Source organism: Gymnoscopelus microlampas (assembly GCF_963454915.1).
Source record: "Gymnoscopelus microlampas genome assembly, chromosome: 1".
Taxonomy (NCBI): Eukaryota; Metazoa; Chordata; class Actinopteri; order Myctophiformes; family Myctophidae; genus Gymnoscopelus; species Gymnoscopelus microlampas.
This window is the reverse complement of record NC_139962.1, coordinates 60,493,236-60,507,035: the sequence shown is the minus strand read 5'-3', so window position 1 is coordinate 60,507,035 and position 13,800 is coordinate 60,493,236. Positions and strand designations below refer to the sequence as shown.

Genomic DNA, 13,800 nt, shown 5'->3' with positions numbered 1-13,800 from the left:
GAGTCACAGCATGGACACAGAAGACCTTCAAGAGATCCTGGCAGTCTTATGCAATGCTGTACATCTACACAAGGCTGAAAGGAAGTGGTGGCCCAGATCTACTCAGTTTATAAGCTGGTGCCTCTTGGCCTTGTCTGGCACTGGAAAGCTGTTGGAGATGGGCACTGGAGAAGGAAAATCTTGTGTCATAGCCATGTTTGCAGTGCTGCGTGCACTTAGAGGTGAACAAGTAGATGTGGTGTCCAGCTCATCAGTGTTATGTGAAAGAGATGTAAAAGAATGGAACGACTTCTATATGTACTTTAACATCACAGCCGACACAAACACAAATAAAACTGAAGATAAAGATCGAAAAGAATGCTACCTGAAGGATGTGGTCTATGGAACTATCGAAGCCTTTGCTGCAGATCACCTTCGCCAGATATTTGAGATGAAGGATGTGAGGCCTGATCGCAGCTACCAGTGCATCATAATCGATGAAGTGGACTCATTGCTGCTGGACCAGGGAGTTCAGCTGACCTACCTGTCCAGCCCCATGGTCTCCATGGAGCACCTGAACGTTGTTCTGGCCATGATCTGGGGCCATGTCAGCCGATATGGTTTCCTGTCTACAGGAGACCACACATTTGTACAGGGTCCCCTTGCTCCATTTTTCAAGGCCACATTTGAGTCAATTGACACAGAACAAAGTAAAATTGAAGACCCAATGGACATTTTACATATTGCTGAAGAATCCAACATTGTACCAAAAGGATTTACAGAGGAATATCGTGGACTAAGTGGAAAAGATGAACTAGGTACAAAACTGAAAATTGTGAGTAAGGATGCCATGGTATTCTTTTTTCATGAAATTGAACAGTATTTGCCTTATGGTTTTACGGTTTACACATTAGATGACAATGGATTGCTCTGTCTTGAAAAGTCCAGCCAATACAGCAACCAGGACATTCCAGACCTTAAATTCCTTGTTTTGGAAGAAGGTTTGTGTTGTCCCCTCTATGATTCAGAAGAAATTCTCATCAAGCCCATTGCAGAATTAATATCAGAAAAGATTCAGTACACCAGTACAGACAATAAAGACAAACTCTGCATCCCTGGATTCCTGAGAAATCTGACAGAGAAGAAAGTGTCAGTGTGGGTCCAGAATGCATTTCTGGCATTGAGACTGAAGCAAGGACGGGAATATGTTGTTGAAAATGACAGTGTCTGTCCTGTGGACTTCAGATCCACTGGTATTGTAGAACTGAATAAAAAATGGGGTGATGGTCTGCAGCAGTTTGTTGAGATGAAACATCAAATCAAACTGAGCACAATTTCAACAGTGACAAACTATGTTTCTAACGTTGCCTTTTTTGAAAAGTACCATGGGAAAATATATGGAACAACAGGGACACTTGGGAGCAAAGCAGACATTCTGTTTTTACAAGATCTATATCCAAATCTTTCAGCCTGCAAAATGCCAACATTCAACAGGAAGAAATTATTTGAGGTGAAAGGCAAAGTGAAGACTTCTACTGAAGAGTGGAAATCTGAAATAAAACATGTCGTTATGGGTGAAATTTCCCCAAATTCATACAGAAATGGAAGAGCAGCCCTGGTGATCTGTGAAACTATCAACAAAGCCGAAGAGATCTACGAAGAGCTGAAAAGCAACATCCCAGAAAAAAAAAAAATCAGTCTCTACTGCCGCAGTGACATGGACAGTTTAAGTCAAATAGATAAGGAACTGCTTCCTGGTGATGTCATTGTTGCCACAAACCTTGCTGGGCGTGGCACAGACATAAAAGTTTCCAACGAGGTGAACAACAATGGAGGATTATTTGTGATCCTCTCCTTCCTTTCTGAGAACAGAAGAGTGGAACTCCAGGCTTTTGGCCGTACCGCACGAAAAGGTAAACCAGGATCTGCTCAGGTAATCATGTCCACCGATCATCTACAGCAGTCCTTAAGGACAGTGTCTTCTCTGGAAGAAGCTAAGAGCACAAGGGACAGACTTGCAGAAGACAAAATAAATCAAATGATGAATGATGTAGATGAGATGAAACTGCGGGAGGATCTGTTTTCAGAGTACTGCGAAACTCTTCAAGACATCCACAGGAGTACAGATACATTGGAAAGAAGGGTTGTTGTTGACATCATGAATGAATTCTGGGGAATATGGCTGCAAACTAAATCAGAGGAAATTGATCAGTTGAAGAGAAATGAATTGCAAAAGAGCTTGAAAGGTGATTTGTCTCTGGCCAAACGTCAGTCTCAAAATAAGACTTCACCGTGCTCTAGCATTTATCACTACATCAAGTTTGGGAATATTGCACTGAGTGAAAAACGTTGGGATGACAGCAACAGGCTTTTTGAAGAAGCCATGAAAGATGAAAGTTGGGCAGCCATAGCTTTTTACAATCATGCGTACTGCACTGTTATGCAGAAGAAGGCGGATTACCTAACTAAGGCCAGAGAAGATCTAAGTAAGGCGAAGAAATCTCTGAAGTACCTCAGCGAGGAAGCTGAGGTTTGTCTGCAATGTATAACAATGTCCTCTCAAGACTCAGCCAACAGTAGCCCAACCAGTCTCGAAAAACAGTTCACAGCCAAGAACAACGTGTTTGCATACTTGGATGAAAACATCAATGAGGCCATCAAAAAACTGGACGAAATAAAAGAAAAAGGGAGGGATGCAGTGGTCAAGAAATCACCAGTTTTCTCCCTGACTACTGATGAAGATCTCCAAAAGGAAGCTAACAATCTCTACAATCGAGGCCTGAAATATGTCTTTTCTGTAGAAGAAAAGCCTCAATTCGCATGGGGAGGGCTGGTGGTGTTCCTGCTAGGAGTTTCACAGATTATTGCAGGGACATTGCTCACTGCATTTACATATGGTACACTCGGCGTAGGATTAATCTCTGAAGGCATATCTGACTGCATCGCTGGCATAGAGGCCATGGTGACAGGAGAATTCAGCTGGAAATCATGGGCCATAGGGAAAGCCATTTCAATTGTTGTATCTCTCATTGGGTTTGGAGTTGGAAAGCTGATTGCAAAGGGCTTCAAAACTTGTAAAACGTTAATTAAAGGATTAGGCAAAGAGCTGAAGTCAATGCCAACGTTTCTTTCCAAACAGGCTAAAGATGGTGCAAGTCAGGTCGCAAAGACAAACTTGAAGAATTCAGTAAAACTCACTGGTAAAACAATGGTAGAGGACATCACTATGTATGGAGTTGGGAAGGCAGAAGAGAAAATACTGGAAAAAATGATGAACACCATTGAAAATGATGTGAAAACGGGAATTCTTGATGATGTGAAATCCAACATGGAAAAAGAACCCACGGCTGCATTAGTGGACTCCATTATACTGTCCCACATTAAGGATAAACAACACATTTCTGACCTCCAGGACAAGAGCCGACTGCTGGACATTTTCAAAGAGTTAAGTGAATGTGCAATACGACCATTCTATGAAAACCTCAGCTGGCAGAACCAGCTTAACAAATCCATCGTAAATGTGATGGACAAAGCTAAAGCAGCAGCTAAACAATCGGGAAAAGTTGCTACACGTGCAATTTTGACGACTTTAAAAGGTATCCACATGGTTGTACTGGCAGCAGACGCCAGTGCTGCAATGACGGGCCTCTCCAGCAGTTTCTTCTCAAAACTTAACAAAGAGCTGCATACATTTAAAGAAGAAAACGTTTTTTCAGAGAAAGTGAAAGTAAATGAGTTGTCTGTGTCAGACACTGAGATGCTGAAAGAATTCAAGCAGGATTTAGCCGGCACCATCAATGATTTACTGGCCGAAGCTTTTGTGGAAGTGTTCCGCCAGAAGTTCTCCAGTCACCTTGTTTCTTATGCCCAAGGCAAAGTAAATGGCTTAATTGGTCGTCATGTAAGAACTGGATTAAAGACTAAGAGAACAGAGGAATTACTCAAAGCTGGAAGGAACAACAGAAGCATTGCATACAAGCCTGTAGACCATAAGTCTGAACAAACAGTAGATGCAGTTAAACGCTCACAGTCATATGCTGAAATAATAAGGAAACCCACAACGGCGGGTACCCTTCTCGATATCAGAGTCTTGTCAGAAATCACTGGCACTAAGGTTGTAATCCTCACAGAAGACAGACATGGCAAACTTAGAAAATTCCAGGAGCTGAATCCAGGCAGTAAACCTGCCAGTCAAACTGTTGAACTGGTCCACAGACCAAAGAGTGCTGAACACCCAGACGGTCATTACGATGTACGAATCAATAACCAGACAGTGGGGGTAAACAGCAAAGACAAGAGCTGCCTGTATCACGCTTTGGCGCGAGGGAGGAAACCAGCGGCCAGTGATGAAGAGATCACTTCTGAAGCACAACGCCTCCGATCCGTGGAGGCTGATGCTCTGCTCAAACACCCTGGCCAATGGGAGCCTTTTATCAAGCGCAAAGAGTGGACTGAAACAATCAGAGGAGGGGACTGGTATATGGCAGAGGGGGGGACTGCAAAAGTTCAAAAGATCAAAGAAAACCAAAAGGTGCTCCAAGAAGTGGTTGGAAAAATACAAGTGTACGGAGATAGGAAAACATTTCTAATTAAGCTACCAGGTATTGGACAAATCACCCAAGCAGATCACCAACCAGCTGTGAGCTGTATATTGAAAGCTAGGGAAATGAACCAGAATAGCAAATTAGCTAATGCCATGCTTGAAGTGGGTGACCGCACGCGGAAGCCAGGAGTCGTGGGGAGAGTAGTGGCGAGATGTCGAAGCAGCACCCCGCTTTGGGTGGCTAAAAAACCTCTGACAAAAAATGAAAAAAAAAAAAATGCTACTATGGTCCAGATTGCTGCTGGTGTGTACAAAAATCATGGCCATAGCCTTCTAACTGCTACTGTGCCAAAAGAGGTGCATCGAGAGTTTCCCAGTACAACATCAGCATCATACAGAAGTCTGGTGGCTAAGGCTTTAAGCAAGGATGATGTTGTGGGCACCTTCAAACTTACAATCCTTGGTTCAATGACCAGACATGAGTTGAATAGCAAAAAGAACTTCCCAAACTTTCAGAACAACAAGGAGAGCAAAACCAGGCTTGCCGTTTTTCAAAAGAGTTTTCAGCAGCACGAAACAAAGTTGGTACAGGAATGGTCCAAGATGCTTATAAGCAAGGGTGTCATGACAACTAAAGAATTAAATCACATTACTTCATGGATTAAAAACAAGGGCTACACGAATGAAAACGATGAACATAGGATACAAGTCTGCAATTGCCTATGAAAAGGTAACCACATTTAATACAATAATAAAATAAAGCATACTGTACAGCGTTCATACATGAATATTTATAGAATAAAAGTAATTCATACATGGTATTTGGTACATGGAATATTTAAGTACACATCCTAACCACTTAATATAGTGGATAGTGGATAGTGAACCAAAATAGAACTTAAGAGTGGATAACTTACATTGTGTGCATTCCATTATGATTAGCAGTTTAAAACGTGTCCATTTGTGTTCTATTTACAGTGGAGTGTTGCCACCTGAGAATGTGACTGGTGAAGAAGTACATGGATCTCCAGAGATCTATCACCTCCCTGGTGTTTAGATCAGTGTTTGGGGCAGTGGTGGAAAGTAACTAAGTACATTTACTTAAGTACTGTACTTAAGTACAATTTTGAGGTATTTGTACTTTACTTGAGTATTTCCAATTTCCAATACTTTTACTTCTACTCCATTACATCTCTGAGGCAAAAATTGTACTTTTACTCCACTACATTTACTTGAAAACTTTAGTTACTAGTTACTTTTCAGATATAAATTATGATATAATGAAACATACACTAACCACTTTAAACCTATTTTATACATATAGGCTATTTGAAAATAGCAGATCTACAAGCTCAAAACGCGTCGCATCGCGACGTGTTGTGAGCTTGTAGATCGGCTATTTTATAAGCTTGTAGATCGGCTATTTTATAAGCTTTTACTTATAAGCTTTTACTTATAACAGAGTATTTTTATATTGCATTATTGGTACTTTTACTTAAGTAAAGAATTTGAGTACTTTTTCCACCACTGGTTTGGGGCCATGTCACATATTTGTTTGAGAAAACAAAATGCGATGATGAACACATGTTCCACTTTAAAATGCCCACTTTCAGGACTGCACTGCAATTATATATACATATATGTAGGGAAATACAGACATGGATGATTAATAGCTGAGCTGCATCAAATGTATGTTGGATTCAGGGCCCTGAATCAACAAGTGCTACAGCTATTTTAAGTGATTGAAGTGATGTTTTGGGGGCAATAAAAAAAAAAGAACTATACATTTACAATATATTCAGTATGTTCCTGGGCACAGTGTTCTTACAGTATATTGTGGTATAATAGCATGTAACCTGAAATATTTCTGTCTGAATAAAATGAGCTGCAATCTACTACAGTACAGTTGTCTTTGGTTGTTCTTCCATTAAATCCCAAATATGTCTTAGGCTGCACTATATAACTTTCCTCTTTTACCCCAGATTTGAACCCAAGTACTGAATGTTTGACTATCGAGCTAATTAGAGCCTGCCTGCTTGCTCAGGGGATAAATTGAATCTTGACCATCAGGTAAAAAATCATGAGAAATGACCTTTGACACAATCTAAATGTCTCAATAGAAGAGCAGGGAGACACATGGGAGACCAATTGTTTAACCCATTAAAACCGGGAACACATCTGTGTAACCACTTTATACTTTGGCTATTAAGAAATAGCAGATATACAAGCTGAAAAATAAGAAATGAAAAAAGTTTGAAAACAATACAGGGCCTCTACATATTAGGAGGGCAGGATGAGTCTCCAGAAGAAGGACAGGTGTTTTTGATGAATCTAACGTTACTCCACGTTAAACATGGAGTTTGAAGTTGTAACAGGTTTGTATAGGAAGTGAGCGTGTCTGATAAAATGTAAAATAAAAAATACAAATCTAATATCTAAATACTGAAGCAACTTAAAAACTGTCTGGGGGGGCTCAGTAGACGATCAAATGACCAAACGTTTTGATGAAAGTGAAATATCCCTTTAACTACTTTTGCTGGGGACCAATGGACCATAGACTTTGGTATAAAAAGTAGAATCTTTGTGTCTCCTACCGGAAATACACCCGGGCATCAAATTATTGTGACAAAAAACAAAATATATCCATGTATTCAAGGCTTCATGGGGTGTGCAATTGATAACTTCTCAGATTTTTGGTGTTTGCAAAAAGACTGCTTTCCATAAGCTTGTAAAAGTTGACCCTCCTTCGGTCTAGGGTGGTCATAGCTGAATGGGTAGAGAGTCCCCCTGGGAAACTTAAAGAGGAGTTCACCCAAAAAAAAATTTTTTTTCTATCAATTGCACATCCCATGAAGCCTTGAATACATGGATATATTTTGTTTTTTGTCGCAATAATTTGATGCCCGGGTGTAGGAGACACAAAGATTCTACTTTGTGTCTCCTACCGGATACATTAGCCAGTAGGTAGTGATAACTGCCATTAAGCTACAAGATTGGAAGGGTTATCATACCAAAATATAAACTAGAGACATGTAGGAAGACAAAAATACAAAAACTTTACGGTCACCTTAGGTGGTACCAAAATATGGCTTGGCCCCTGGACTAGTATGACTCGGGCTCTATTAAGGACGTCTTAGTTACCGGCAGGTCTTGTTCCTTCATTTAAGACGTGGAGGTGTGACCAATGCCATTTTGCTATTATGGGTGTGGTAATCTGCGATAAACAGCCCTGAATTAGTCATTGGGCGTTACTTTAATCAATCCAATCAGAATACCCGCTGCCATTCCCTTTAAGATCAGTGCAAGACACAGTGCTATTGTCCATGCGTTTAGCGTTAAACTCACATTGAAAGGACCAAAGACACAAGCTACTGCTGCCCAAAATATCTGATATCCAAGCAGTGGTGTAATTTGCCCCCTTGCGTGGAAGTCCCGTTGCTGGGTTATGAGAACCCATAAACGGGACTTCCACGCAAGGGGGCCCTCCAGGAGGGGATTCATTCATTAATTTAGGTTTATTAATTTATGTTTTTAATAAATAAAAATAGCTGCCTTATATTTATTTTTGTTATTTCCATTATATTATGTATAGCCTATAGGATTATATCCCCATAGTAGTATTCAGATTATTTCCACAATAGAGGATATGCGCATGCTTAAAGTGAATGGCACATCGAGTGGCAAATCGTGTGGCAAAGAAACATGCAAAATGAGTTTAACATTGTTTAATGTTGTTTAATGCAATCAGATATGACTTTTCTGTTTGGATGCATGGGCTGTCAAGGCCAGAAAGTATTTTTTTGACACTCAGTAGGCATTCCTGCATAACTTCCGGGTTTGATGATGATGTCACACGCATATCCTCTATACTCATTGATGAGAGCCTACCATTCCGGTAGTAACCGGAACGCTCGTCCCAAAACACGCTCACGGCAATTTTTTTTCGCGGACCGAGGCCGCCGGAAGACACTTCAACCACAAGGCCACTGCACTGAGCTGGTATTTATAAATAATTAGAAATATAATAATACATTAATAATAAATAATGAATAATGTCTCCATGGAGACATCGTTTGTTTACATCCGGGTTCAAAAAAGAGATCAGTGGATCGTCAAAAAGACTCAAAATAAGGTAAAACCGCTGGCAGTGGTGGATGAATTAATTGATTAATACCTGGCAATGCATGTGTTAATTCCAATGCCTAGGACAGATCCATGTAGTTTCAGACAATGAGAGCAAACACTAGTGCGAACAACAGTTAGCCTCTGTTTCTTCGAGACTATACTTTCAGGGATCATTTCTATAATTTTGGACTGGAGAAATTAGTTTCTAGAGCGTTTAATCTTGCTATCCATGATGATGATGCTGATGATGATGCTGATTTGTGATATTTCCTCCTGAGCATTAAACAGACATTAAATAATGAATTACTTCACATGTTTTCTGTCATTGATGACTAATCTATGCTGCCTGATGGAGTAATGAGGGAGGAAATATGATCTGAGTGGTTTTATTTCAACCACTCATTTAGACCTGTAATCGTGTTATGAGACAATAAAGTTGATTTCGATTCTCAGGTACAGTATGATAATGTGAAAGTTCTGAAGGTCCTCATTCACACATTCATCTAAAGTTTGAACTTCCATGTTTTGTGTCTATATTTCCGAGATTAATATTTATGGAGATCTGATTTACTCTGTCATCAATCTCCTCTCAGAACAATTAAATTACATGCAGATGTATCTCCCCTATTATTGTTGAAAGGTACATTGAAAATACGAAATGTTTCAATGCAATTTTGTCTTAATAATCAAAAGTATTTTGAATAAAATGTCTGTGACAGGTGTGTTGGTAGAGTAGCCTATGCATACAGATTAAATAAATAAACAAACAAACACCTGAACACCGTCTTCACTTGTTCAATAAAGGAGAAACAATTTAGTACATTCTGTATTGATATGAACTCCAATGTCTAGGACAGACAAATGTAGTTTATAATCAGACAATGAGAGCAACCACAAGTGTGAACAACAGTTCAACAAGTGTCTTGCCTCTTTCAGCCACTGTTTCATTAAGACTATACTAAAAGGGATCATTTCTATAGTTATGGACTGGAGAAATGAGTTTCTAAAGTGTTTAGTCTCTAACCACGATGATGAGTAGTGATACTGTTCTATGCTTCCTAGTGGAGTAATGAGGTAGAAAATATGATCTGAGTGGTTCATCTTATACAAAGATCATTTGAAATACAAATTGTTTGCATTTTCTTCAATACAAAACAGTGTATTTGTAACATTTATTCTATTCGAACTCTTCCTGAAATTGCAATGTTGAGAGATTACCAATTTTTTTTCCACCCACTCATTTAGACCTGTAATCATGTTGAGACAATAAAGTTGATTTAGATTCTCGTGTATGATAATGTGAAGGTTCTAAAATGTCCTTATTTACACATTCATCTAAAGTTTTAATTTTACGTCTATATTTCCCAGATTGATATTTATGGAGATCTGATTTACTCTGTCATCAATATCCTCTCAGAACAATTAAATTGCATTCTGATTTATCTCCCCTAACATTGTTGAAACTTGCATTGAAAATAAGAAATGTTTCAATGTAATTTTGTCTTAATATATATTGGTAATCAAAAGTATTTTGAATAACATTTCTTTTACATGTGACTTGGTAAAGTAGCCTATCCTACATATAATCCTACATGTAATTTTAGGGGGTTTTTTTTAAACCTAAAAGAACAAGTTAATAGTAATATGAATAATAAACACAAGTAACATTATGAAAAAAAGTGTTATACACATCAAACAATAATGCAAAAATGTTTGTATGAGAAACACAACAAAATATGTCCTCACTCAAGGGGAGAGTGCAAACAGTTCCTCAGTACCAGAAATTGCCAGCTGATGGCGGTCTTGTTACGGGGCCAGGCTTCCAGCATGGACCCGTTTTGTTATTGGCATTATTATGGGGCCAGGCTTCCAGCATGGACCCATATTGTTATTCGCATTATTCCATTTCTTCTTCTTCTTCTTCTTCTTCTGCCACTTTTGGCAGTTCTGGCTGAACCGTGCAGTCGCTTTTTATGAAACTCGGCCATATGGTAGATGGTCATGAAAAACGATCAAAAAATAATTCTCACAATCTTTCGTCCAAAGGTGGCGCTATAGCACTCAATTGAAAATGCCAACTTTGAACAGGTACAACTCATGCCCTGTTTGACGTACAGCCATGAAACTTGGATACACATATGCGTCTCCTCATGCTGAACAACTTTCACCCTCTGACTTTTGACCTCTGACCTTTAGATCTCCCACCATTTGGAATTATATGAAAAACAGTTAAAACCTATCTCCTCCTGGGATTTTTGAGTAATCTGCACGAAACTTTTTACACATGAACTTTGGACCTATACCAAAAAACGTTTGCAAAATATCTTCCATAAGTGAAAAAATGAAGTTTTAATGAGCCAATGAATATTGCAGTTTTATGACAATTATTCATCTGCCCCTAACACATACATGCAGACTTACCATTCTTTGAAACTTTGCAGAAATGTAAAGGGCCATTCCAAATATCACTGAAACCAATCTTACTCTAATTGGTCAAACGGGGGCGCTATAGCAATTTTTTGAAAATTGAAACTTTAAACAGGCAAAAGTCATGCCTCGTTTGGCCGACAGCCATTAGACCTGCTTACACATGTGCCTTGACTAATGAGGAACACATCTATCACGTTGACCAGTAAGCACCGCCCTTAGATTGTCCGCAATCTTGAGCAGTTTGAAAAACACTTAAACCCAGGATTTTTCAGCTATTTGCGTGAAACTGTATGATCTCTGTGATCTCCTTTTTCACAGGTTCTTGTCTGTTGGTGGCTTCTCGCTTAAATGTGTGCCCCACAACCTGAAGGTCACCAGTTCAAGCCTCACTTGGTGCAGACTTCATCCAAGTTGCATTTCACACAACATGACTATCAATGAATACATCTGCAATTGTTAAAGATAACATGAAATACTTAATTGAGTGTTTTTTACATACAGCTGATCTACAATCTCACAACTTTTCAGATAGCAATGAGAGTATGTTTTTTCAATGTATAACATACTTCATTGTGAAAATAGCCAATGTACAATCTGACAACTTTTAATGGTTTGTGAGCTTGTAGATCGGCTACTTTCACTAATTTTGGTTCTGAGGAGATGTACAATTTCTTCATTGGTAAATGGTTTGTGAACGAGTGATCTTAGTGTTAGTGAAACAGGGGCTTGGAAGGCAAGAGTTTGTGATCCTCCACAGACAATATCAGCCTGGACAAAGATATAGCACTATAGGTAGTGTTGCAGCTACCTAAGAGTGCTTCATGACCGTAAGGTTGCCGGTTCAAGCCTCACTTGATGCAGACTCATTTAAGTTGAAATGCAAAAAACATGACTCAATCTATTCCGTTTCCATGGCGCTCTCTCTCTCTCTTCAATCTATTCCATTTCCATGTCTTTCTCTTCAATCTATTCCGTTTCCATGTCTCTCTCTCTGTCTCTTCAATCTATTCCATTTGTCTCTCTCTCTCTGTCTCTTCAATCTATTCCATTTGTCTCTCTCTCTGTCTCTTCAATCTATTCCATTTGTCTCTCTCTCTGTCTCTTCAATCTATTCCATTTGTCTCTCTCTCTGTCTCTTCAATCTATTCCATTTGTCTCTCTCTGTCTCTTCAATCTATTCCATTTGTCTCTCTCTCTGTCTCTTCAATCTATTCCGTATCTCTCTCTCTCTCTCTCTCTCTCTCTCTCTCTCTCTCTCTCTCTCTCTCTCTCTCTCTCTCTCTCTCTCTCTCTCTCTCTCTCTCTCTCTCTATCTCTCTCTCTCTCTCTCTCTCTCTCTCAGGGGTGGCCAAAGCTGAGTGGTTAGTGAGCCCGCCTAGGGAGCCAGAGACTCTGGTTGCCCCAGGTACGATTCCAGGCCAGGTCAGCAAATGTATCGATGAAATGAAATTTGTCCCTGAGCAAGACTCTTAACCCCTAATTGCTCACAGGCACTCATTGGAAACAAGACCGCAAGGACTTTCATGAACTGACCTGTTAAAGGAATTATCATTTCTCTTTCTCTCTCCTGGCCCCATATTATCGCTGCTTGCAGCTATATTTCCATTTCTTCTTCTTCTTCTTCTTCTTCTTCTTCTTCTGCCGTTTTTGCCAGTTCTGGCTGAACCGTGCAGTCGCTTTTTATGAAACTCGGCCATATGATAGATGGTCAGGAAAAACGATCAAAAAATAAATCTCACAATCTTTCGTCAAAAGGTGGCGCTATAGCACTCAGTTGAAAATGCCAACTTTGAACAGGTACAACTCATGCCCTGTTTGACCTACAGCCATGAAACTTCGATGCACACATGCGTCTCCTCATGCCTAACAACTTTCACACTCTGACTTTTGACCTCTGACCTTTAGATCTCCCACCATTTTGAATTATATGAAAAACAGTTAAAACCTATCTCCTCCTGGGATTTTTGAGTAATCTACACGAAACTTTTTACACATGAACTTTGGACCTATGCCAAAACACGTTTGCAAAATATTTTCCATAAGTGAAAAAATGAAGCTTTAATGAGCCAATGAATATTGCAGTTTTATGACAATTATTCATCTGCCCCTAACACATACATGCAGACTTACCATTCTTTGAAACTTTGCAGAAATGTAAAGGGCCATTCCAAATATCACTGAAACCAATCTTACTCCAATTGGTCAAACGGGGGCGCTATAGCAATTTTTTGAAAATGCAAACTTTAAACAGGCAAAAGTCATGCCTCGTTTGGCCGACAGCCATTAGACCTGCTTACACATGTGCCTTGACTAATGAGGAACACATCTATCACGTTGACCAGTAAGCACCGCCCTTAGATTGTCCGCAATCTTGAGCAGTTTGAAAAACACTTAAACCCAGGATTTTTCAGCTATTTGCGTGAAACTGTATCATCAGTGTGATCTCTTTTTTCAGAGGATTGTCTGTTAGTCAGATAGCTTCCCGCTTAAGTGTATGTCTCACAACCTCAAGGTCACAGGTTCAAGCCTTACTTGGTGCAGACTTCATGTAAGTTGCATTTCACACAACATGGCTATCAATGATTACATCTGCAATTGTTAAAGATAACATGAAATACTTAATTGAGTGTTTTTTACATACTTCATTGTGAAAATAGCTGATCTACAATCTTACAACTTTTCAGATTGCAATGAGAGTCTGTTTTTTCAATGTATAACATACT

The 13,800-nt window shown here is 39.4% G+C and overlaps 2 protein-coding genes across 2 annotated transcripts in view; both read left to right on the top strand.

Annotated features, from left to right (window-relative positions):
- Positions 1 to 10: 10 nt before the first annotated feature.
- LOC311048546 (protein translocase subunit SecA-like) lies at positions 11 to 2,449 on the top strand (the record flags this gene model as incomplete). The annotated part of the gene is given in 2 exon segments (XM_084061804.1): positions 11 to 2,260; positions 2,262 to 2,449. Coding segments are annotated over 2 exon segments (2,307 nt in total). The 3' UTR covers positions 2,319 to 2,449.
- A 4,366-nt stretch (positions 2,450 to 6,815) lies between these two features.
- The window catches only part of LOC311045874 (uncharacterized protein), a gene marked incomplete at its 5' end in the record, with an annotated part of 43,898 nt that continues 36,913 nt past the window's right edge, over positions 6,816 to 13,800 (top strand). Inside the window, one exon of the mRNA XM_084057941.1 lies at positions 6,816 to 6,838. Coding sequence (XP_083914067.1) covers positions 6,816 to 6,838 — 23 coding nt within the window. The remainder of the gene's footprint in view (positions 6,839 to 13,800) is intronic.